We start from the raw sequence: 25,643 nt of genomic DNA on the forward strand, positions 1-25,643 counted from the left end.
TCCTTTGATCTGTTTGGAATTTATCCTGGTACAGATATGAGTATGGATCCAGCTTCATCTTTTTCTAAATGGACGTACTTGTGCTGACGTAATTAATGGGTGATCTAACTTTTAGCCTCTGGTTTGAAGAATAGCTTTTATTATATACTAAATTCTACTATTTACTTGAGCCTATGTCAGAACTTTCTATTTTGTTCCACTTATCTGACTCTTTATTCATGTGCTATTACCATGCATAAGATAAAGGTTTATAGTATATTTTGTGTCTGACAGAGTCAGCACCCTTTTGCTTTCCTTTGTCAGGGGGAAAGGGGGGCAGTGTTTTCATATTGTTTCCTCTATGGATATGTAGATCTAGTGTAGGTTGGGAAATTGAAATGTAGATAATCTTTTTAACTGATTTACTTTGTATTCTTGTGGGGTTTTTTTGTTTGTTTCATTGGTTTTATTACGTAGTGTAGCAGGATCCATTGCTACCAGCCAAGCTTGGTAAATCTATTATTCATGTTCTTTATTTTTTTTTAACTTCTTAGGGGAGTCTTATGTTTCATAAACTTAGACCTGTAGATCAGTTGAGGCATCTACTTGTGAGTAATGTGGGCGGAGATGGAGAAGAAATTGAAAGATTCTTTAAATTACATCAGGTAATTATTTGTACTTCTTTTTTTAATGTAGTGATATTTTAAACAGTGGGAATGATAGCTAAATTTTATATAAGTTAGGACTAAAATACTGTACTTAACAGGTAATTTTACAAAATCTTCCTTTCTTTACCTTAGTCACTATATGTGTACTGATACTTGGGAGTGAGATTTAATATGCTGTAAGGCTTATAGTAAACGTTCAGATTTTTATTCTCTGTTATTGATAATTTCTTATCATTAAAGTGTACTAGGAGGAATCTGATGTTCAAATTATATGACAAATACATTTTTATTAAAATGACAAGACAATTATGGACAAATACTTTCTGTTTTTTACTTAGTGGTGTGAGGAAAAAACTTGAAGCAATAATGATGGGGACATTAGTATTTTAAAGCCACAACTAGAATTGATGAGGTAAAACTGGTAATGTTTAGTTTAAAATCAAGAATATCAGATCAGAGTTAAATATACAGACTCTGGATTTGAACCACCAGCTCCACCACCAGGGTAGATTACTTGAATTCTCTGGGCTTCTATTTCCTCATATGTAAAATATGCATTACATTATAATATTATGTAGTATGAGGATACCTGCTAAACTCTTAAAATAGTACCTGGCACTTGACTTTCTGAGAAATGTGTCTTTAGGTAGTTTTGTCTTTATGCAAACGTCATAGAGTGTACTCACGCAAACCTAGAGGCTATAGCCTACTACACAGCTAGGCTATATGGTACTAATCTCATGGAACCACCATCGTATGTGTGGTCCGTCGTTGACCAAAATGTCATTATGCAGCACGTGACTGTATTGTCGTTTTCTAAAAGATGTAAAAAGACCATGAGAAAAAAATGGGAAGAATAAGCCACTGAAACTAACATAGAATCTAGATAAAAAGAAAAAGAGAGCATCCTTTAGTATTAGTGCCTGTGATAAACTTTAAGACCAGTGTGTTTACTTCTCCTTTTTCGTAGCAGCTGATTTCATTCAGTCAGCAAATATTTATCAAGCACTTGCCCTGCTAGGCACGGATTTAAACACTGGATGCAGCAGTGAACACAACCTTTTAAAAATGTTTATATTTAATATAAGGGAAGATATTCGTTTTTTTACAGGAAGACCAGGCTTGTGCAACTTGCCTTATCCTTGCGTGTTCCACTGCTGCCTGTGACAGAGAAGTATCTGCTTGGGCTACTCGGGCTTTCTTCAGGTATGTGTCAGTTTTCTTCCATTCTTGGCTACTTTTTTAAATGTTTGCATTGGCCAATGTGATAGTTTAAGGGCTTGCAAAAAAGTTGAGTGACTGTATAGGCAAGTTACTAAAATTCATTTGCAGAAAGGTGAAATCTGGAAAGGTGATAATGCTACTGGAAACAGCTAGATTAGCATACTTTATGCGTCATTTCCCTTTCTCTGGATTCTCTTCTCCACTGTCTCCGTCTAGTGTTCTTTCTACCTTGGTTTCTATCTCATCTATCTTTTTCACTTCCTGAAACACTATGCCAGTTCTGCTTTATGTGTATCATTTGCATTCAGCAATTGTGAATCACTTTAAGGAAATTTGGTGTCAAAAAGATATTTTTAGTAAGAAAATATTTAGCTAAAAATAAGAATTTACAACGTGATTTTGTTTAAAAGCTTTTTTTAAATACTAACTATAATCTAGTATGAAAATTACAGTGCCCATATACTCATTAAGTAAATTCTATGCATTGCAGACTCTTTTTTAAGAAATTGCCAGAGTTGCTTATAATTCTTCCTGGTAGCAGTTTCAAGTCGACATTTACTAAATCAGCATTTTATTATGTATCTATGCATACACAATACATGAAAGTCTCTAATGTTTAAAGCTTTTTTTTTTTTTTTTTAAGGGGTTATTAGATTCTGGGTGATTTAGATTTTTTATTTTTCCTTTTTCTCCTCAAAGCACCCCCGGGTACATAGTTGTATATTTTTCAGTTGTGGGTCTTTCCAGTTGTGGCATGTGGGACACGGCCTCAGTATGGCCTGATGAGCGGTGCCATGTCCACGCCCAGGATTCGAACCGGCAAAACACTGGGCCAGCAAAGTGGAGCTTGTGAACTAAACCACTTGGCCATGGGGCTAGCCCCAAAAAACATTTATTTTTAAGCTAAGCAGGACTTGGAACAATTCCAGCTTTTAAGATGGATAGTTTCACTGAATAAACTCAGCCTTTGTTGTCATAAAAATAGGTATGGTGGTGAAGCACAGATGAGATTTCCGACCACTCTCCCTGCTCCAAGTAATGTTGGTCCCATCTTGGGGTCTCCTGTGTACTCTAGTGAGTATGAAACACTGAAATGAAACTGTTTCTAATAGAGTTTGAATTTTGGAAACTTTGTAGCATGTTTTAATGTATAAAGCTTTTCATTATATTTTATTTATTGCTACTGTATTATTAGTGAATAAGTCTATAGAGGTCTACTCTTAAGAGTGATGATTATTAATACTGAATACTTAATGTATGCTAGGGAACAAAATAAGATGTAACTAATAGTATGTACAGAACTCTTTTGTTATTTATTCAAAGGGAAGGAGATGAATGATTTAATAAGCTCTCCCCTCAATGTCTTCCAAAGTGGGGATTGTTAGAAAGTTACCAGGAAATGAGATGAGTCCCTAATTCTTGAGTATATTATGAATGGTGCCATTCCTCATCTTATGCTTAGAAACAACTTCTATGTCTAATTTTGATCAGATTCAAAAGATTGGGAGGTAATTTTATAAATCTTTATATTTCTTTCCTTTTTAGGTTCTCCTGTTCCTAGTGGTAGTCCATATCCGACTCCATCCTTTTTGGGAACACCATCTCAAGGTACCTCTTTTCCTTGTTTTCAGTTTCTGCTGCGACTCTTTTTGAGGAGCTAACATTGTGAGCTTACTATCCTTAATACCTAGAAAAAGATTAACTTGCCCTATTACCTTGAAAATAATGTAATTTATTAGAAGTGACATCCAAGCAGGGATGGCATTTGGTCATGAGTGCCTTTACTAAGGAAGTCCTTCAGTAGTGTAACTGGAAAGCCCCTTATTTGAGGACCAGGATTTAATTACTCGCCCTGAAATCTGTATAATTAGTTCTATTTCACTCCCAGCATTAAGGAGCAGTGACTGCAAGCTTTCTTTCCTTTTCATCCTGCATTGCTAACCCTGGAAAGCCTACCTGGGAGTTCCCATCCAAGGCTAAGTCTCTCTTCTTAGCAAGGAAAACTAAATTACATATTTATCTATTCCAGTATTTTTGTAAATATTCTTACGTGTGGGTCTAGATAGAACAAACTTGGATTATTGAGAATTCTGAATGTTTAAGGTTAAATTTTAAGATTTGGTTTTCTTATGTGGATTCAAGGTGTACATCCTCCTGCCATGTCGACTCCAGCGTATCCTGTGGGAAACCTAGCAACTCAGGCCACAGGTATGAGTTGTATGGCTGGACCAGAGATTGTCTACTCTGGGAAACACAATGGTATTTGCATCTACTTCTCTCGAATCATGGGGTAAGTTTTTCATAGAATAATTAACTGCTGCTCACCTTGTTCTATTTTGTGTAGTTGAATATTTTTAACTCTAAATTTGGGACATCATTTATTTTTATTAAATTTTACTGGTAGTTTCAGCTCACTTGTCCATTAATAAGATTGTTTTCTATCATTCAGCTTTTTTATTGTCCAACCATCTATGTTTGTTTCTGTGTTACATATTTATCTTCAAGATGTATCTATAAGTACATTAACATACAGTGTTACAGACCACCCCATAGTTCAGTGACGTGTGTCTGCAAGTCAGATAGGCAATTCTGGTCTTGGCTAGGCTCACGCATGCACATACAGTCAGCTGAGTTTGAACAGAGCTCCGTCACTCTTGGCTGGACTCTCACATTTTTAGGGTCATGTCTGAATGCTGGTCTAGAATGTCCTTAACTGGGACAGCTGGATTGGAAAACCACATGGTGTCTCATCCTAGCAGACTAGCCAGGAATTATTCACTTGGTGGTGGCAAAGTTCCATGACAGAGAATAGAAACTTGCAAGCTTCTTCAAGAGTGCCTAGGCCAGAATTGGCCTACCGTCATTTCCTCCTCATTCACTTGGTAGGAGAATGTTTCCAGGCCAACCCAGGATTTAAAAGATAGGAAGTAGACTCCTCATTATGAGAGAGGCGTTAAAGTCATATTGTGAAGGGGGTAGGTATAAGGATGGATAAAGAATTAACAGCCATTTTTGCGATCAGTCTACCGTACCATCTAGTTAATTATCATGTCTAGTATAAATTTTTCTTAGTTTTAAGATATATGCTTTCATTTGAGTCATTTGCTTAAAAATGTGGTGAAACAGTGTTAGAATCCCTTTTAAATCTTTTTTTGTATTATAAGCTTCCTTGTTTAGAATTCATTAACCTAGAGCCTTTTGAGTTTTCTTCAGCAATATTTCATTGTGTGAAATAACTTTAGATGTATCAGATTTAAAAATTTTGTTGTTTTCTGTTCTCTGAGATAACGTAGTAAAATGTTAGACAAAACCACTTCTGTACTATAAAAAGTGAATAAACACAGAAAGGAATTTACTACATACTATAATTACTTTTATTTACCTATGACAAAACCATTAAAACATTTTTTGTTCCAGAAACATCTGGGATGCTAGTTTAGTTGTGGAGAGAGTATTCAAGAGTGGCAACAGAGAGATCACTGCAGTAAGTGTGTTGTATAATAGTATTCCATTCTCTCTATGTAATCAGTTTATGTTAGTAGTGGATAAGTAGATTGGTTTACATTTCTTGATGTTATAAACAAGATGCAATGATTATTTGTATATGTATGTGCTTGTGTACTTGTCCAGTGAACTGTCCACCCCGAGTTGTCTCAGCTCTGGCAGTGATTAACTGATGAGTAAATTTCTTAGCCTTTCAGAGCCTGACACCTCATTGTAAAATGAGAATAATAATATATCTCCCTAATAAGGTTGTTGTGAAGGCTAAATAGAGTTAATCCTAGTGCTTAATATTGCTCAAAGTTACTATTTAATATTTTGCTTTTATGCCCCAAAACTCTATGGACTCAATACTAATTTGACATACTTTCCAGACTGCTTTTTTTAAAAATTTCTTTTCTGCATTTTTCTCCCCAAGTTCCCCCTGTACATAGTTGTATATTTTAGTTGTGGGTCCTCCTAATTGTGGCATGTGGGACACTGCCTCAGCGTGGCCTGACAAGCAGTGCCACGTCTGCTCCCAAGATCCGAACCAGCAAAACCCTGGGTCGCCAAAGCGGAACGCTCGAACTTAACCACTTGGCCACGGGGTTGGCCCCTCCAGAGAGCTTTAAGAAAACATCTTATAGAATTTTATATTATCATAAATTCAGATATAAGACTTTATTTTTAAGATTTTATTTTTTTTCTTTTTCTCCCAAAGGCCTTCCAGTACATAGTTGTGTGTTTTTAGTTGTGGGTCCTTCTAGTTGTGGCATGTGGGATGCCACCCCAGCATGGCTCGACGAGCCGTGCCATGTCCATGCCCAGGATTCTAACTGATGAAACCCTGGGCCGCCAAAGCAGAGCGTGCGAACCCAACCACTCGGCCACATGGCCGGCCCCTCAGATGTAAGGCTTTTTTAAATGTGAAATATGGACATATTTATTATAAGCTTTTTTCTTTTTAAAATGAAAAGATACCAAGTATCTTTTCACCTCTGATACTGTTTTAAAGTTCACATTTCTAAGAATAAAAATGTATTTACTTAACAGAGTATATCACTTTGTATATGTGAAGTTCAAGAACAGACAAAACTAATCTATAATGATAGAAGTCAGAAGAGTGGTTACTGGGCGGTAGAATGACTAATGACTAGAAAGGGGCATTAGGGAACTTTCTTGGGTGTTAGAAATATTCTGTATTGTGGTTTGGATCTGACTGCATTAAAATGTAAAAAGTCATCAAGTGTTCACTTAAGATTTGTGTATTGTACTGTCTGTAAATTCTACCTCAGTAAAATCAGCAGGAGGGGAGGGATGTATCTAGCCTTTTATTCTAGTCACCAAGTGTGAATTGATATAAGAAATAACTTTATAAAGATAGCATACCTCAAAATTAAAACTTTATATTCAATTCTAGATATACAGAGCATGTATTTTATATATATATACTTTCTCAGTGTTTTTAAGCTTTTTAAAATACTTCCTTACAGATTGAAAGTAGTGTTCCTTCCCAGCTGCTGGAGTCAGTGCTACAAGAGCTAAAAGGTTTGCAAGAATTTCTAGACAGAAACTCCCAATTTGCAGGAGGACCATTAGGAAATCCAAAGTAAGAATAAATAGGATTTATTTACTCTTTTTTCTTTTGCTCAGATCAACTCACACATTGTAAAATTCATCCTTTTAAAATGTTTAGTTCAGTAGTTTTTAGTATATTCACAAGGTTATGCAATCATCACTACTATCTAATTCCAGAACATTTTCTTCACACCAAAAAGAAACCCTATACCCATTAGCATTCACTCCCTGTCTTAGTCCAAGCTGCAATAACAAAAACTCCATAGACTGGCTTAAACAAGAAACATTTATTTCTCTCATTTCTGGAAGCTGGAAGTATGAGATCAGGGTGCCAGCCTGGCTGAGTTCTTGTGAGGACCCTCTTCCTGGTTTACAGACAGCTGCTTTCTTTTTGTGTCCTTATATGGCAGAGAGAAAACAAGAGAGCAAGCCCTCTGGTCTCTTCTTATAAGGGTACTGATATCAGGGGGACTCACACTAAACCTAATTACTTCCCAAAAGCCCCACTTCCAAGTACCATCACTTTGGGGATTAGGGCTTCAACCTCTGAATTCGGTGGGGGCACAAACATTCAGTCCACAGCCCCCCCCCCCCACATCCCCTCCCCCACCAACCACTAGCAAGCATTAATCTACTCTCAGTCTTTATGGATCTGCCATATTCTGAATCTTTTATATAAATGGAAATATACACTATGTAGCCTTTTGTTTCTGGCTTCTTTCCCTTAACATAATATTTTCAAGGTTCGCATGTTGTAGTGTGTATCTGTACTTTGTTTCATTTTTCAGTTCATCAGTTGATGCACATTTGGATTATTTGAGCTTTTTGACTATTAAGAATAAAGCTGATATGAAGATTCCTGTAAAAGTTTTTGTGTGGACATATGTTTAGGATGAACTTTTTTTTATTATAAAAGTAATAAGAAATTTCAAAAAATTCACATCTCTCCCCAAAAGAATTATGATTTGAAGTATGACAATATAAACTTTTTAAAGCATATATAAATATACATTTCTTTAAAAGTAAAAATAGGATCTAAGTATGCATACTTTTATGAAACATTGTTTACATTCGGTATATCCTTTTGGAAATTCCAAATCAGTGGAAGAAATTATCTTCTTTTGGGGCCTGTCCAGTGGTGTAGTGGTTAGGTCCACATTCTCTGCTTCAGTGGCCCCAGGTTCTCAGGTTCGGATCCCAGGCATGGACCTACACACTACTCATCAAGCCAGGCTGTGGCAGTGTTCCACATACAAAATAGAGGAAGTTGGCACAGGTGTTAACTCAGCCACAGTCTTCCTCAAGCAAAAAGGAAGATTGGCAATGGGTGTTAGCTCAGGGCCAATCGTCCTCACCAAAAAATAAACAAATAAATAAATTCTGTATTAGCTACATATCATTCTGTTATTTATATACAAGCAATTAACAGTAGAACTCTAGTCATGATTAGGCTGTTTCTATTTCTGGGAGTTTTAAGCAAGGTGCAGTGATTATTCTTCTTTATACATGTTTGTGTGCTTGTTCAGTTATCTTCAGATGAATTTCTTTAAAAGTAGAATTATTGGGTGTAAAGGCTTTTTAAAATGTTAATATGTAGTATTTGGTTGTATCCTGAGAAGGTTATATCAGTTTTCTTTATTTTTAGCCTTCAGAATGCTTTTTTTTTTTTGAGGAAGATTGGCCCTGAGCTAACATCAGTGCCCATCTTCCTCTACTTTATATGTGGGACGCCTACCACAGCATGGCTTGCCAGGCGATGCCATGTCCACACCCGGGATCCGAACCAGCGAACCCCAGGCCACTGAAACAGAGCACTCGAACTTAACTGCTGCGCCACTGGGCCAGCCCCTCAGAATGCTTTTAAGTGTGTCTTAAACGACATATAAATTGATTTCTTCCTCCCTTTTAACCTCAGTTTAAGAGTCTTTGTCTTTTAATAGGAGAATTTAACCCCTTCCCATTTGTTGGGATTAGTTAAATGTTTGATCTTTATTCTCACCATCCTGAATTTGCTTTTTGTTTTGTTTTTTGTTTTTCTCCCTTTCCTCATTCTCTTATTTTACTGGATTGATCAGGCCTTGCCCCACCCCAAATGCTGATTAAGAAGTTTTATACATGATTTTTCTTCCTCTAGTTAGTTTTAAAATATGAAAAATACACATCTCAGTGAGCGTTAATAATTGAACACAATCTATTATCTTACCTCCTCCTCCTGCCCTCTACCACTATCCTTCTTCCTAGAAGTTATCTGATATGTTAATTGAAAGATTTTTTTGTTTGTTTTCTACCATTATGTTCTTCTATTAATAGTTTCTAAGCAATTTATTGAATTTTGCATGTATAACTGCAATTATCTGTTAATTTTATAACCTACTACTTTACTGATTTCTCTTTACTGTTTTTAGTAGTTTTTTCATTGGAGTTTTTGGATTTTTCACATATGTAACCCTGTCGTCTGCACATAGATAATTTTACCTTTTCCTTTCCAATTCTAGTTGCTTTCTCCTGTCTGCCTAGGCTGATGTCTCCAACAGTGTTAAATCATGGAGATAGAGTGGGCCTCTGGTCTTATTCCTGACTTTAGTGAGAAAGCATGTGGTGTTTCCCCATTAAAGAAGATGAAAAGAGATCATACAGTTTTTTCTTTACCTTTATTAACAGAATTATATTAACAGATTTCATAATTTCAACCAAACCTTGCATGCCTTCAACATTAGTTTCACTGTGTATGGGAATTTTTTAATAGCTGTTTTAAGATAATTTATATACTATAAAATTCACTTGTTTTAAATGTTCAGTTAAAGGACTTTTAGTAAATATATAGAATTGTGCAATCATCACCACAATCCAATTTTAGAACATTTCCTTCACCCCAAAGACGTCCCTTTTGTCCATTTGTAGTCACTCCCTATTTCTACCCCTGAGCCCCAAATAATTGTTAATCTATTCTGTCTCTATAAATTTACCTATTCCTAACATTTCATATAAATGAAATCATACAGTGTGTGGTCTTTGAAGTCTAGCTTTTTTTGCTTAGCGTGTTTTGAGGTTCGTGTTTGAGGTTTATGTTGTAGCATGTATCAGTGCTTCAGCCCTTTTTATTACCTAGTGGGTATGAAATTTTAAGGTCATAGTACTTTTCTCTCAGATCTTCGTGTTCATTTTGTTCCATTTTCTTCCTGAATTTTAATGTGGCAAAGGAAAAGTACGTTGCTTTTCTGATTCTCTTTCCACCGTAAATGGCTTGTGTTTACTTTGAAATTTTTTATGATTTTTTTCTTTGTGACTGAAATTCAGAAATTGCACCATAATATCTTTAGCTCTGTGTTCTTTCAGTGTGTTTTGAGAACTGAACATTTTCAATGAGCGTCTAAACTAAAGATTTAAGCTTTGGTAAATGTTCTTCTATTATTTTTAAATTATTGTAGTATTCCATCTTTCCCATTCTCTTTGGAGAATCGTATTGACTCTCCTGGGTCTAGCCTCAGTTTCTTCTCTTATTTTATTCTTATTTATTTATTTATTCTTATTTATTTATTCTTATGGAAAGAAATTCCATAATTTCTTTCGTTCTTTTTTTTTTTCCTGTAGATTGCAGAATTCCTAAAGTTGATGTTCTCAGTCATTTAATTCTATTTTAAATAGCATTTGTTCAGTTTGTCTGATAAATTTTTTTTCTGGCCATTATACTTTTAATTCCAAGAGCCCTTTGATTTTCCAACTTTTCCTTTTTCATGGCAATGTGAATCCCAAATCTCACTAAGAATACAACTAGAATTGCTTTTCAAGTTTTTCATATTTCTTACATTAGTTGTTTCATTGGGGGCTGTTGCCTTCGACTGCCCAGCATAGTCCATCTTTTCCAAGCTAGCAGATATGTCATACTTGGTGGTATTTTTCTGGCTGGGTTTATAAAATTAATATATTTATTTATTAGTATAGGTAGCTGATTAGATCTGCTCAGCAGTTGTGATCAGTGTTCAGAAGCAGCCCATCTTGTGAACAAAGCTTTTGTGAAGCTCCCAGGGTTAGTTTTACCCTAGAATATGATAAGAATATGGTAAAAAGCTGAGATTAGGTCAGTTGGTAGATTTTCTCCTCAGTGTGCCAGACACACCAGTGAAACTGCAGTTTCTCTCAAGTGAGTTGGGAGGTCGTAGCAGTGTCAGCACCTTACATATTTAACGTATTGTCATTTGCTCCAGAGGAGATTTGGGCCTGGATGCCAGGGCCACCCAGATGAGATTTTATTTTGTTTATTCTTTGCCAACTGGTCGTCTCCAGCCTTTAATAATTGGATCTTGAGGATGTTTATACCAGTTAGAGCTTGAGTTGCCAAGGGATTGAAAGAGAGGCGTTCTGATAGCAGTTGGGTACCCAGTGGATTAGCCTGCTGTGTAAATCCCATGTAATCTGCCTGCCCCCCCCCCCCCCCCCCCGCTTCCCCCTGTTTGTTAGGATGCCCTAGACCTTGCTGAGCAGTATTCGGAGCCTGCTGGAGCCCTGTGCCACAAATCCACCATTTTGTTTGTGAGTGGTTTACCCTTACAAAAAAGTAAAGTACATGATTGAACACTGCACTTAGCCTATATGGGCGAAGGACACACTGGCTGAACTGAGGTCCTGCTATAATCCTCCATAGTTTTAAAAAAATCTCTTCTTCAACTATCTGGTTATCCTGAGATTCATTTTGAAAGATTCATTCAGAAAGCCTGGATAAATGCTTGCTGCATTCTCTTTATTTACCAAATTTAAAAGTAATGAATTGGTTTCCAACATCCTCCAAAGAAGAGCAGTGTGGGTTTTTTGTTTGTTTTTTATTAAGTTATATAGTAAAATCTGTGTTTTCTTGGTGTGCAGTTGTATGAGTTTCGACACGTGTAAAGTTGTGTAATCACCACCGCCACAACCAAGATGCAGAACAGTTCCATCATCCCCCCAAATTTTTCTTGTGCTGTCTCTCTTGTATCCACTCCATCTTCCCACACCTAACCCTGGCCACCACTGATCTCTTATTCACCTCTGGTTTTGCCTTTTCCAGAATGTCATATAAATTGATTCTGGCTTCTTTTATGAAGCACGCTGCATTTGAGATTTATTCATGTCGCTGCACGTATCAGTACTCCAGAGAACGTCAGTCTTGTTTGTTTCAGCAGGCAGTCTACCTAGTTAGCTTCAGACTGCAGGTTCTGTCTTCCAGTCTGTGGGCAGTGATTCCAATGTCAGCTTAGTTTTCAAAGCCTTATGCTCTTTAGGTCTGTCTCTCGCATTAATGTCTCACAGGTTATTCTGGAACTTGTACAGTGGTTTATATCTCAGTTCAGTTCTTAGAATCTTCACTATGTTTCTTCCCGTGTGTTCCAAACATATACAGCTTAGGGGGCGAGCCCAGAAGTTGTTACACAGAATTAACGGATCTCCTTCTTCAGCCTCTTCTTGCTGTGATTTCCCTCACAATATCTAGCTCCCAGGGGTCCCTTTTACTGGTCATCTGGATAGAAAGTCATTGCCTCTCTGTTTTAGCTCCCTTGGTGTCGTGCAGTTTGCGGAAATGGTGGTGTCTTTGGGGCAAAGCAGCAAGAGAAAATAACTGATTCCCTCCAAACTGTTCAGACCACAGGGCCCTCTCTTCCCAGTTCCTGTGTTCCCAAGTTTTTCAACTTTGGCACTATAGACATTATGGACTAGCTAATTCTTTGTTGTAAGGGCTGTCCTGTGCATTGTTGGAGCATCCTTGGCCTCTACCTACTAGATACCGGTAGTTCTCCCCAGTAATGACAATCAGAATGTCTCCAGACCTTGCTGAACATTCCCTGGGAATTTTACTGTCCACACGGCTTTGAGACTCAGCTCACCTTTGGTCAAAGCCTAGAGATAAAGGAGTAAGGGGAAAAAACCACTAACTCACCTCCATATGGGTTGTCATTTGAGTTTTGACTTCCCCTCGGTGTGCTGTTACTAACTTTTCAGAGTCCTCAGATGGTAGTTGCATTTTGTATTCTGTCCTGGGGTTTTAGTTGTAATCAACGGGAGAGGCCGTAGTAGGCTTACTCTATCTCAGCCAGCACCATGAGTTGAGGCTTTTATTTAGTATCATTATCAATCTGTGGTTTTAAACATATTTAATGTGTTTCAATCTGTTGCATGTTTTTTAAATGCGAAATTGTCCCATCTTTTGCCTCTTCAGATTGCTCTGGGGTCATTTTGACATTAGTCTTTAGTAGCTTCTTTGCTTTCTAGTATCATGAGACATTCCAGGCTCATTTGGTACAATTCCTCCCCTACACCTGGAATCGGCCATTTCTTCAGAGCTCTGGTTTCTTTTGGTAGGCAATCATATGAGAGACTACAGCTGGAGGTATTCATTGCTCCTGGTCAAGCTGTATACTGTTTTGTTTTTATTTTTTAATAAAACAGAATTGTGAGTTGTGCTGTTGTTTTCAGTTCAAATTTAAGATTACAGGAGTTTTGCTCAATTTCTTTTACCCTAAAAATCTTGTTTTCTAACAACATTGACGTAATCACTTATTTGCTTGATCCTACAGTGTACCAATTATAGCTTCAGTAGTCATATACTTTTGAAGTTAAAATCTTAATCTGTATTTCACCAAGCGTCAGCTACCAAACAGGAATTTCTCCTGAAAGTTCAGCAATATTTCTTCTCATCCCTAAAGTTGCATTAACAGCTCAAATATCAGATTCTTCACCAAATCAACACCAAATGCTCTTACTTGCTCATTTCTCTCAGCGGCCAGTATTTCCTTACAGCAGATTCTTTGCTTTTTACTTTTGTCCTGAAGTTTTCTCATCTGTAAAATGAGATTCTTAATAGTACTTACCTTACAGAACTGTTGTGTGTGTTAAGTTAAATCATTGGTGAAGGCAAAAAACAAGTGTTCAATAAAAGGAAACTTGTTATTACTCATCTATTCTCACTGAAACTTCAAACATCTGAGAGATTAAAATGCTTCAGGTTTACATTGTCATCATTGATTTGCCAGTGATTATTTCACTAAAGAGGAAAAAAAGTGTTTACAACATATTCCAGTTCATTTATATGAAATATTCAGAATAGGCAAATTTATAGAGACAGAAAGTAGAGTAGTAGTTCCTGGGGGTAGAGGTGGGAGAAAAGAGAAAATGGAGATTGACCACTAATGGGGAGTGGGTGAAAATGTTCTATAATTCAATTGTGGTGATAGTTGGACAACCCTATGAATGTATTTTAAAAATTAAATTGTACACTTTAAATGGTTGAACTGTATGTTATAGGAATTTACATGTCAATAAAGCTGTTAAAAATACCAGTACACTCTGGAATTTCTGTTTCAGTACTACTGCCAAAGTACAGCAGAGGCTGATAGGATTCATGCGTCCTGAAAATGGAAATACCCAGCAAATGCAACAGGAGCTGCAGAGGAAGTTTCATGGTAAATTATTGCTTCTGATCAGTTAAATGTACATGAATCCAGTAGAGAGTTTTATTAGTCAAATAGAAAATAATGGACATCTCTCAATAAGATCTAGTTTGCAATAACACAAATATTGTTTATTAAAGTATCAGCAGTGTGATGGGGGAAAATGGGGCAATATGTATTTCCATAACTTTCAGCCCATAAATTTTTGTCCCTTCCTCCACCAGAAAACATGATATACACCTTATTTTTTAATGAGTGGGATTTTTTTATTGGTAAAAAATTTACCATTTTAATCATGTCTAAGTGTACAGTTCACTGGCATTTAGTACATTCACATCATTTTGCATACATCACCACTATCCATCTCCAGAACTTTTGTCATCTTGCCAAACTGAAACTCAGTACCCATGAAACAATAACTCCCCATTTCCCCCTGCCCCCAGCCCTTGACAACCACCATTCTTTATTTCTGAATTTGACTACTCAGGTACCTCATAAGTGGAATCATATAGTATTTGTCCTTTTGTGACTGGCTTATTTCACTTAGCATAATACCTTCAGAGTTCATCCATGTTGTGGCATGTGTCAGAATTTTTTTCTTTTTTAAGATTGTATGTATATGCTACATTTTGTTTATTCATCCATTGATGGACACTTGAGTTACTTCCGCTTTTGGATATTGTGAATAATCCTGCTGTGAACATGATGTACAAATATAAATTTGAGTCCTTGCATTCAATTCTTTTGTTATATACCCAGAAGTGGAATTGCTGGATCATATAGTGATTCTATTTTTAGTGTTTTGAGGAACCTCCATACAGTTTTCCATAGCAACTGTACCATTTTACATTCCTACCAGTAGTGCACAAAGGGCTCCAGTTTCTCCACATACCAGTTACTTTTCAGATTATTATTTTTTATAATATCCATCCTAAGAGGTATGAAGTGGTATCTCATTGTGGTTTTGATTTGCATTTTCCAAATGATTAGTGGCGCCTTTTTGTAGAGTTTAAAATATGAATCAAAGTTTTGGCCTTTTTTTAATCTATTATAAATAGTAACAACTAAGGATAGAGTAAGGGAACTGAAAAGTTCTCATGATCATCAATTATTCTGGATATGAATTGGAGTAATAATAAATTATTGCTTAAATTTTGTCTGTCATTCAATTTTTTTAAGTTCTTTTTGTCTTCTATTGTTCGAGCCAATTATTCTGGCTAATAGAACTTTGCTAATTAAGACCCAGCCATTTTCTCTTGTCCCTAAAGTACTTCCTTCCCTTCCTGCTGGCCCTCATTTTCTGTTTGCTGTCTTGTAAATTCTTTTTTCAGTACTGCTAATGAAACTCCAGTAAGGCCTCAAGCTTGCCAATATCAAGCATTAATAAAGATTCATACAAATGGGAGCATTCAATTTGCTGGCAGTATACACTGAAATGACCACTTTGGAGAGCAGTTTGGTTGTATATGTATAGCAAAAGCTGAAAATGCGTATATACTCAAACCAGCAGTTTCCGTAGGTGTACATCCTAGAGCAGTCTTTATCAGACTTTTTCCCCACAGTAAGACCCAGATTTACATTATTTACATTTACGTAATGCCCCAGATATGTAAAAGCATACACACACAAATGAAACAAAATTTCAGAAAGTAGCTCTACCTGTTTTACACTCTTTTCTTTCCTGTTTTACTCTATTCTGCTGCTTTTTTAAGAAAAAAAAAAAACTGTCATGACTGAATTGGTTTCATGACTCACCAATGCATCTTAATCCAAGGTTTGGGAAGCTTTAGTCCCAGAGAAACCTGACTGCTTTCCAGGAGAGCCTTTTTAAGGATATTTATTGCATTATTGTTTTAGTCACTAAACATTGGAGACAATATAAATGTCCTTCAGGTGGAAAGTGGACCTGATTATAGTATACTAACGTGGTGGAACACTCTGCAATTAAAATAAATGTATTATATTTAAATTTCTAAATATGGGTAGCCTGCAACTGGGTGGAAAGAGCAATGGTGTAAACTATTTTAAAACGCAGCAGTATTTTTATTGCTTATGTGTACACGCTCACACACACACACAAACACCCAGAAGCACGTATATACAGTGAGAGGATAAAAACATGAATTCAGTAACTCATGAGGGGAGCGAAGAGAACAACAAGGATTTCAACCTTAACTATAATCGTTTTTATTTGAGGTAAAGTATTGATTTACTTGGAATAAAACAACTTTATGTTATTTTATAAAACTTCATTAGTTGTGTTTTATAATTAGAGGCTCAACTGAGTGAAAAGGTTTCACTTCAAGCAATCCAGCAGTTGGTTCGAAAATCATACCAGGCTTTGGCTTTATGGAAACTTCTTTGTGAGCATCAATTCACTGTTATTGTAGGAGAACTTCAGAAGGTAGGATATTTTTTTTCCCTTAAGATCACACTGTTAATACTATGCTTAGTTTTCTTTTGAGTCAGCTTTAATCTTAGACTTGGGTTTGGAAGGAGATTATTCGGAGAAGCATTTAGGTTATGATAAAGTTCGTGTGTTATAAGAAGATTGCACTAACACGTGATAACTTGAGAGAGCCACTTTGTCAAAGCCACAAGTGTTTACAGTATGTAAGAACTTTATAATAGTATGTGAAGGAAATCTTACTTTACCAAAAATGTTTTTTAAAACAGTGGATTGTTACCTTTATTTAGGCTACAGATCACTTTGGGAATCTGATCAAAAAACTCTCTCACGGGACCGGCCCGATGGCACAGTGGTGAAGTGCACACGCTCCGCTTCGGTGGCCCAGGGTTCACCAGTTTGGATCCTGGGTGCGGGCATAGCGCCACTTGGCAAGCCATGCTGTGGCAGGCATCCCACGTATAAAGTGGAGGAAGATGGGCATGGATGTTAGCTCAGGGCCAGTCTTCCTCAGCAAAAAGAGGAGGATTGGCAGCAGTTAGCTCAGGGCTAATCTTCCTCAAAAAAAGTTAATTAATTAATTTCTTTTTAAAACATCTCTCTCAAAGAATGTGTACAGACACATACACAAAATTTTTGCATGTAATTTCAAGAAGTTCAGCAACCTAAATTAAACATTCCTGCTTTAAAGAAAGATGTTTACCGTTGTGGGTAACGAATGGTTCATATTTCTCTTGCTGTCCTCATTTGAACCTTTTTTAAAGGTAATGTTAATTTGCTTCATCTAAATATTAAGCCATTTAGGGGGAAGGTATTTCTGCCTATTGTTCAGTTGTGAACATTTCTAAACATACATGAAAATAGAGCAACTACTATAACTAATCTCCATATACACTTTACTCATATTTAGCATTTTAAAGATTTTGCCGACATTGCCTAATCCGCTTTTTTCTTTTCCTTTTATTGAATTATTTTAAAGTGGATCCCAGACATCATGTTATTTCATTCCTACTTAATTTAGTGTGTATTTCCGAAAAAAGATGGGCATTTCCTTAAATAACAGTATCATTATCACACTTAGCAATATTAACAGTAATTCTTTGGTGGCATCTAAAGTAATGAAATTTCTGTGACTGTCTTAAAAATATCTTTTTACGATTGTTTGATTGAAATCAGAATCTAACCAGCTGATTGACTCACTGAATTTGGTTTTCATTTCTCTTAAATATTTTTCAATCTAGAGCAATTTTTCCTTCTTTTTTTCCTTGCTTTTGCCTTGTAGATGGTCATCAACTCTGTAGAAGGTCCAACATTCTGAGGTTCTCTTCACCTTCACTGTAGTTAACATGTCCCTCTGTTTCCTGCCTTTTCTGTAAAATGGGAATTAAGTCTACAGAGGCCTGATAAAGTTCAGGTCCATTTATCTGAGGAAGAATAGAATGCTTCATAGGTGGTGGTTTGTGTGTCAGGCTGTGTTTATTAGACCAAAAGGTTTGATTGTCCCACTTTTACTGATATTAAGATTGATTGCCGGATTCAAGTAGTAAGTCCAATCCTGACATTGTGAAATTCTCCATCAGACTTTGAAGCGTTCATTATCCATTGATAATCATTACCTGAGTTAGTTGTTTCATTTAGAATTACAATATGGTCATTTTCTAAATCTGTGCTTTTTTCCGTATTTATTAACTGCAATTCTATTTTTAAAAATGGTTTTTTTCTTATCCTGTAGGGCTATTTGGTTACCCTGAAATGTTTAATTCTTGACTTTTAAGTACCAGTTTTCAAAGGCAATCCCCTAGTTCTTTCCAGTAGTGTCCAATGAATTATTTTGTTTGTGGTTTTATTTCTTTTAAGCACATACTTTTTTTTTCTTTTTAAAAATTCAAGCTAATATGGTTAATTATGAAAACTGTTTTCCAGGCCAGGTAGAATAATGATTTTTAGTTTTATTGGGTGATAAACATAACAGGTAAATTTTTAGCCTAGGTGCCTTTTTCTGACCCATCTTAATAGCTTCCTTCCTTGCATTACGAAGTGTATGTTCAAGGAATGCAAATTAAGTATTACTCCAATATTTAAATACAGATTGGATATTTGCTGAAATTTAGAAAAAAGAAATAGCAGTCACATCACTAAACAGAATATTGTACTCTAATATAAAAATCACCTCAATGCTTTAGAACTCCGTTTTAACAAGCAGATTTGTACAAAATGAGGTCAAACTCCAATGTTGGAGGGCCTTGAATAATAGAATTCTAACATTATTTAGGAAAAACAGGTGTAAGCCCAGTTTCTTTCCTGGTTATAACTGAAGTCAGGAGATGTGGCTCAAATTTTGGCTCTATCTGGGCTTTACTTTCCTCATATGTAAAGTGAGATTTGGACTAGACATACTGTGGGTTCTTTCCAACTCTGTGATTCTATGAAAGTTTGCAAAAGTATGTTAGTTCATATAGTTTAGTGTATCTTCTTTTGAATTGTAGAGTCTATTAATATTTTGGTTATTTTAAGTTATTAAATTTTATTCTATATTGAAATATGATATTCCTTTGTTTTTGGTAGAAAAAAGGATTTTCTTTTATACTCCTAGGAATTTCAAGAGCAGTTGAAAATCACCACCTTTAAAGATCTGGTAATCAGGGACAAAGAACTGACTGGGGCATTAATTGCTTCTCTTATCAACTGCTACATCAGAGATAATGCTGCTGTTGACGGCATTAGTTTACATTTACAGGATATCTGCCCACTTCTGTATAGCACTGATGATGCAGTTTGTTCTAAGGTATGATGGTTTGTTACCTATTTCGGTGTTTCTTCTGGGAAGTTTCATGTTACGATGAAAACTACACTAGAACTGGAATCAGGAACTATCTTCTTTTACTTAATATATGACCTTGGGTAGGTCTCTTAAGCGCTCCTGACCTCAGAATTCTCATCTGTGTAAGAAAGGCATTGGCATATATGATTTCTTAAAGTCCATGTATATTAAACTTTTACATAAAGAATCTTTGATAGTATTTCTAGGCCATATTTTTTAAAAAGACAATGGTTAAACATGCCTCTCCTTAGAAATTAAGGAAAATCACTGAATCTTTAAGTCTGTAATGAATTAGAGTTAATTGAGCAATTTTTATTGATCCTTTCCTACAGGTGGAAATAATTTAAAAAAATCAGTGTCCCACGGACTGCCTGCTGACCAATAATGTATTGACTAGGCAAGAGATTTACCAGTCAAAAGCTGTCTTGCTTAACATATTTGTGAGAGGAATTAAGAGTAGCTAGGATTTGGGGGTCAAAAACTTTTCTGCCTAAAATTAAGAAGTAAGTTTGTAGAGTTGTTTTTATTTTTGATGATAATAAACCAGATGTAAATTTAGACATAGACTAAAACATATGTTGACAGTGTCATCTGTGTGCTTGATTTTATTTTTTTTTTAAGTTCCTGTCATCTCTACTGCTAGGCAAATGAGCTTCTTCAGCGTTCCCGACAAGTTCAAAATAAGATTGAAAAGGAAAGAATGTTAAGGGAATCATTAAAGGAGTATCAAAAAATCAGCCATCAAGTGGACCTTTCCAATGTTTGTGCTCAGTATAGACAAGGTGAGAAACAAAATGTTCTTCATACCTTTTTCTTAACTCAGAGGACAAATGACTGTGTGAGTAAAACAAGTGAATGATGAAGAGCTTCTTCCAGAGGCAAATCTTCCTTCAACTTTAGTGGCCCGAGTGATATGACAGAGGAAATTCATCCCTTGTCTTTTAGGCTTGGATGATTGCACCGGCCTCTGCTAGAATGCTCTTTTTATATCTTGAAATATGTAACTTTTTAACATTGGAGTTTCAGTCCTTGTTCAGTTAAACTACTACTGTATTAGATTACTTTCTGGGTTACATTTGTTTTTCAGATGCTTTACATTCTTTTGACTAATTTTTAAAATATTGTCTGCTCACTTTAAAATTACTTTAAATCAAATCTAACGTGATGGAAAAGTAACTGTTTTCATGGGTATTGTTTTGAATTTCAGGATTTTTTTTTTCTATCAAGGAACGGAAACCCTCCTTTTCATTACTTTAAATACAAAAATGTTTTCCCAATGAAGAAAATCTATTTAATAGCTGCTTTTTAGGAATGTTGGGACCCTGATCTTTGGTGGACTTGTCGGAAATACTTTATATGATATTGTCAGTACAATGACTAATATATGGTAGAAATGTAATAACCTTGATCCATATTTTTATAAGCCAGTTAAGGAAAAATATATCCAGCTTAATAAGCTGTTAATAAGCCTTAACTCTTTGTCTTTTTTATTTCCAATTAGTGCGTTTTTATGAGGGTGTGGTGGAGCTCTCTCTTACTGCTGCAGAGAAAAAAGATCCTCAGGGTCTTGGACTTCATTTCTATAAACATGGAGAGCCAGACGAAGACCTTGTGGGACTTCAGGCTTTCCAAGAAAGGCGAGTTTTATCACCTTCGCAGATTGTCAACTTTACGGATACAGACCTTTCTTTGTAGTGTTAGGAAAATAGTATATCAGTCAAGTACAACCCTTATTAAATTGACTTATGCTTTAACTTAAAAATGTCTTGTTTTATTAAAGACCTGAATCAAGATTATGAATCTTAGCCTAGGGATAAAATTTTAGTCTGGTGAAAATTCTTAGGGACTTATCAACATTTTTGAACTTGTGCCTGTGGTTTTTCTGAGACTTTATTAATGTCGATTTTAAATGAGGTAGCTTATTTGGAAACAAAACTGACTCACCCCCATCCCCCATTTCTGGTTCTGGGTGAAGATTAGTAATTTTATTTTAAAGGACTATTTTTATCTGGGAAAGCATTTACTTCTCTGTCATATCTGAAGGATAATTTTGCTGAATAGAGTATTCCTTAGCTAGAAGTTTTTGTCTTTCAGTACTTTGAATATATCATTACATTCTCTTCTAGCCTATAAGGTTTCTCCTGAGAAATCCACTGAAAGCCTGATAGGGCTTCCTTTGTACGTTATTTTCTTCTGCCTTGCTGCCTTTAATATTTTTTCTTTGTCATTGACTTTTGCCTGATTTAATATTATATGCCTTGGAGAAGGTAATTTGCATTGATGTAATTAGGAGTTCTATTGGTCTCATGTACTTGTGTGACTAGTTATGTCTCCAGGTTTGGGAAGTTCTTGGCTATTATTTCTTTAAACAAGCTCTCAGCTCCTTTCTCCCACTCTTTTCCCTCTAGGATACCTATAATCCTTACATTACTTTTCCTAATTGAGTCGGATATTTCTTAAAGAGTTTGTTTTTTTAAATCTTTGTTCTCTTTCCTCCTCCACCTGAAGCATTTCCAGATTTCCATCTCCTAGGTCACTTATTCTCTGCTCCGTAAGGTCTGCTCTATTTTTTAGGGTTTCTATATTATTTTTAATCTCATTAATTGTGTTCTTCATATCCAGAATTTCTGTATAGTTTGTTTTTTATTTTATTGAGGTCATAATAGTTTATAATACTGTGAAATTTCAATTGTACATTATTATTTGTCAGTCACCATATATATATATGTGCCCCTTTACCCTTTATGCCCACCTCCCAACCTCCTTCCCCTCTGGTAACCACTCATTTGTTCTCTTTGTCCATGTGTTTGTTTATCTTCCACATAGGAGTGAAATTGTGGTGTTTGTCTTTCTCTGTCTGACTTATTTTGCTTAACATATAATACCCTCAGAGTCCATATATATTTGTACCACGTTTTCTTTATCCATTCGTCAGCTGATGGGCGCTTGGGTTGTTTCCACTTCTTGGCTATTATGAATAATGCTGCAATGAACATAGGGGTGCATTAAGTCTCTGAATTGTTGATTTCAAGTTCTTTGGATAAATACACAGTAGTGGAATAGCTGGGTCATCTGGTATTTCTCTTATTTTTGAGAAATTTCCATACTGTTTTCAGTAGTGGCTGCACCAGTTTGCATTCCCACCAGCAATGTATGAGGGTTCTATTTTCTCTATATCCTCTCCAACAGTATTTTTTTGTTTTGGTAATTATAGCCATTCTGACAGGTGTAAGGTGATGTCTCATTGTAGTTTTGATTTGCGTTTCCCTAATCATTAGTGATGTTGAACATCTTCTCGTATACCTATTGGCCATCTGTATATCTTCTTTGAAAAATGTCTGTTCATATCCTCTGCCATTTTTTGATCAGGTTATTTGTTGTTGTTGTTGTTGAGTTCTATGAGTTTTTTTTTTTTTTAAAGATTTTATTTTTTCCTTTTTCTCCCTAAAGTCCCCCGGTACATAGTTGTATATTCTTCATTGTGGGTTCTTCTAGTTGTGGTATGTGGGATGCTGCCTCAGCGTGGTTTGATGAGCAGTGCCATGTCCGCGCCCAGGATTCGAACCAACAAAACACTGGGCCGCCTGCAGCAGAGCGCGTGAACTTAACCACTCGGCCAAGGGCCAGCCCCCTATGAGTTCTTGATATATTTTGGAGATTAACCCCTTGTCGGATATATGGTTTGCAAATATTTTCTCCCAGTTGGTGGGTTGTCTTTTCGTTTTCTTCCTGGTTTCCTTTGCTTTGAAGAAGGTCTTTCGTTTGATGAAGTCCCACTTGTTTATTTTTTCTTTTGTTTCCCTTAGCTGAGTAGACATGGTATTCAGAAAGATCCTTCTAAGACCAATGTCAAAGAGTCTACTTCCTGTATTATCTTCTAGGAGTTTTATGGTTTCACATCTTACCTTCAAGTGTTTAATCCATTGTGAGTTGATTTTTGCATATTGCAAATGATAATGGTCTACTTTCATTCTTTTGCATGCGGCTGTCTAGTTTTCCCAACACCATTTATTGAAGAGACTTTCCTTTCTCCGTTGTATGTTCTTCGCTTCTTTGTCAAAGATTAGCTGTCCATGGATGTGTGGTGTTATTTCTGGGCTTTCACTTCTGTTCCACTGATCTGTGTTTCTGTTTTTGTACCAGTACCATGCTGTTTTGATTACTATAGCTTTGTAGTATATTTTGAAGTCAGGAATTGTGATGTCTCCAGCTTTGTTCTTTTTCTTAGGATTGCTTTAGCTCTTCGGGGTCTTTTGTTGCCCCATATGAATTTTGGGATTCTTTGTTCTATTTCCATGAAGAATATCATTGGGATTCTGATTGGGATTGTTTTGAATCTGTAGATTGCTTTAGGTAGTATGGAGATTTTAACCATGTTCTTTCAATCGATATGCATGGACTATCATTCCATTTCTTTATGTCATCATCATTCTTTCAATAATGTCTTATAGTTTTCATTGTATAGATCTTTCACCTCCTTGGTTAAATTTATTCCCAGATATTTTATTCTTTTTCTTGCAATTATAAATGCGATTATATTCTTGTTTTCTTTCCATTAATTCGTTGTTAGAGTATAGAAATGCAACTGATTTTGGTAAGTTGATTTTGTACCCTGCAACTTTGCTGTAGTTGTTGATTATTTCTAATAGTTTTCCAATGGATTCTTTAGAGTTTTCTGTATATGGAATCATGTTGTCTGCAAACAGTGAAAGTTTCACTTTTTCCTTGCCAATCTGGATACCTTTTATCTCTTTTTCTTATCTAATTGCTCTAGCCAAAACCTCCAGGACTGTGTTGAATAAGAGTGGTGAGAGTGGGCATGCTTGTCTTGTTCCTGTTCTTAGAGGGATGGCTTTCAGGTTTTCCCTGTTCAGTATGATATTGGCTGTGGGTTTGTCATATATGGCCTTTATTATGTTGAGGTACTTTCCTTCTATACCCATTTTATTGAGAGTGTTTTTCATAAATGGATGTTGAATCTTGTCAAATACTTTCTCTGTGTCTATTGAGATGGTCATGTGGGTTTTATTCCTCATTTGTTCATGTGATATATCACATTCATTGATTTGCGGATGTTGAACCATCCCTGCATCCCTGATAAAAGTCCCGCTTGATTATGGTGTATGTTCCTTTTAATGTATTGCTGTGTTCAGTTTGCCAATATTTTGTTGAGAGTTTTTGCATCTATGTTCATCAACAATATTGGCCTGTAATTTTCCTTTTTTGTATTGTCCTTGTCTGGCTTTGGGATCTGGGTGATGTTGGCCTCATAGAATGAGTTAGGAAGTGTTCCGTCATCTTCAAATTTTTGGAATGTTTTGAGAAGGATATGTATTAAATCTTCTTTGAATGTTTGGTAGAATTCTCCTAAGAAGCTATGTGGCCCTGTACTTTTTTGCGGGGGGAGGTTTTTGATTACTGTTTCAATCTCTTTACTTGTGATTCTCTATTTCTTCTTGATTGAGTTTTGGGAGGTTACATGTGTCTAAGAATTTATCCATTTCTTCTAGATTGTCCTATGTGTTGTCATATAGTTTTTCATAGTATTCTCTTATAATCCTTTGTATTTCTGTAGTATCCATTGTAATTTCTCTTTCATTACTAATTTTGTTTATTTGAGCCTTCTCTCTTTTTCTCTTAGTGAATCTGGCTAAGGGTTTGTCAATTTTGTGTATCTTCTCAAAGAATCAGCTCTTAGTTTCATTGATCCTTTCTACTGTTTTGTCTTTATTTCAATTTCATGTATTTTTGCTCTAATTTTTATTATTTTCATCCTTCTGCTGACTTTGGGCCTTGTTTGTTCTCCTTTTTCTAATTCTGTTAGGTGTAGTTTCAGATTACTTATTTGAGATTTTTCTTGTTTGTTGAGGTGATCCTGTATTGCTGTGAATTTCCCTCTTAGGACTGCTTTTGCTTTTCCCATATGAGTTGGTATGGTCTATTTTCATTTTTGTTTGTCTCCAGATATTTTCTGATTTCTCCTTTAATTTCTTCAATGATCCATTGGTTGTTCAGTCTCCACGTATTTGTCACTTTACCAGTTTTTTTCTTGTTAATTTCTAGTT

At 35.8% G+C, this 25,643-nt stretch overlaps 1 protein-coding gene across 1 annotated transcript in view; it reads left to right on the plus strand.

The window, feature by feature from the left end:
• NUP155 (nucleoporin 155) overlaps positions 1–25,643 on the plus strand; it is a 62,808-nt gene that overhangs the window by 23,743 nt on the left and 13,422 nt on the right. The window contains exons 14-25 of the mRNA XM_014831239.3: positions 534–644; positions 1,759–1,853; positions 2,857–2,945; positions 3,417–3,479; positions 4,014–4,161; positions 5,289–5,355; positions 6,848–6,963; positions 14,265–14,362; positions 16,624–16,754; positions 19,351–19,542; positions 20,222–20,360; positions 21,080–21,215. Coding sequence (XP_014686725.1) covers positions 534–644; positions 1,759–1,853; positions 2,857–2,945; positions 3,417–3,479; positions 4,014–4,161; positions 5,289–5,355; positions 6,848–6,963; positions 14,265–14,362; positions 16,624–16,754; positions 19,351–19,542; positions 20,222–20,360; positions 21,080–21,215 — 1,385 coding nt within the window. The remainder of the gene's footprint in view (positions 1–533; positions 645–1,758; positions 1,854–2,856; positions 2,946–3,416; positions 3,480–4,013; positions 4,162–5,288; positions 5,356–6,847; positions 6,964–14,264; positions 14,363–16,623; positions 16,755–19,350; positions 19,543–20,221; positions 20,361–21,079; positions 21,216–25,643) is intronic.

The sequence above is a fragment of the Equus asinus genome, chromosome 10, assembly GCF_041296235.1.
Source record: "Equus asinus isolate D_3611 breed Donkey chromosome 10, EquAss-T2T_v2, whole genome shotgun sequence".
Classification (NCBI taxonomy): Eukaryota; Metazoa; Chordata; class Mammalia; order Perissodactyla; family Equidae; genus Equus; species Equus asinus.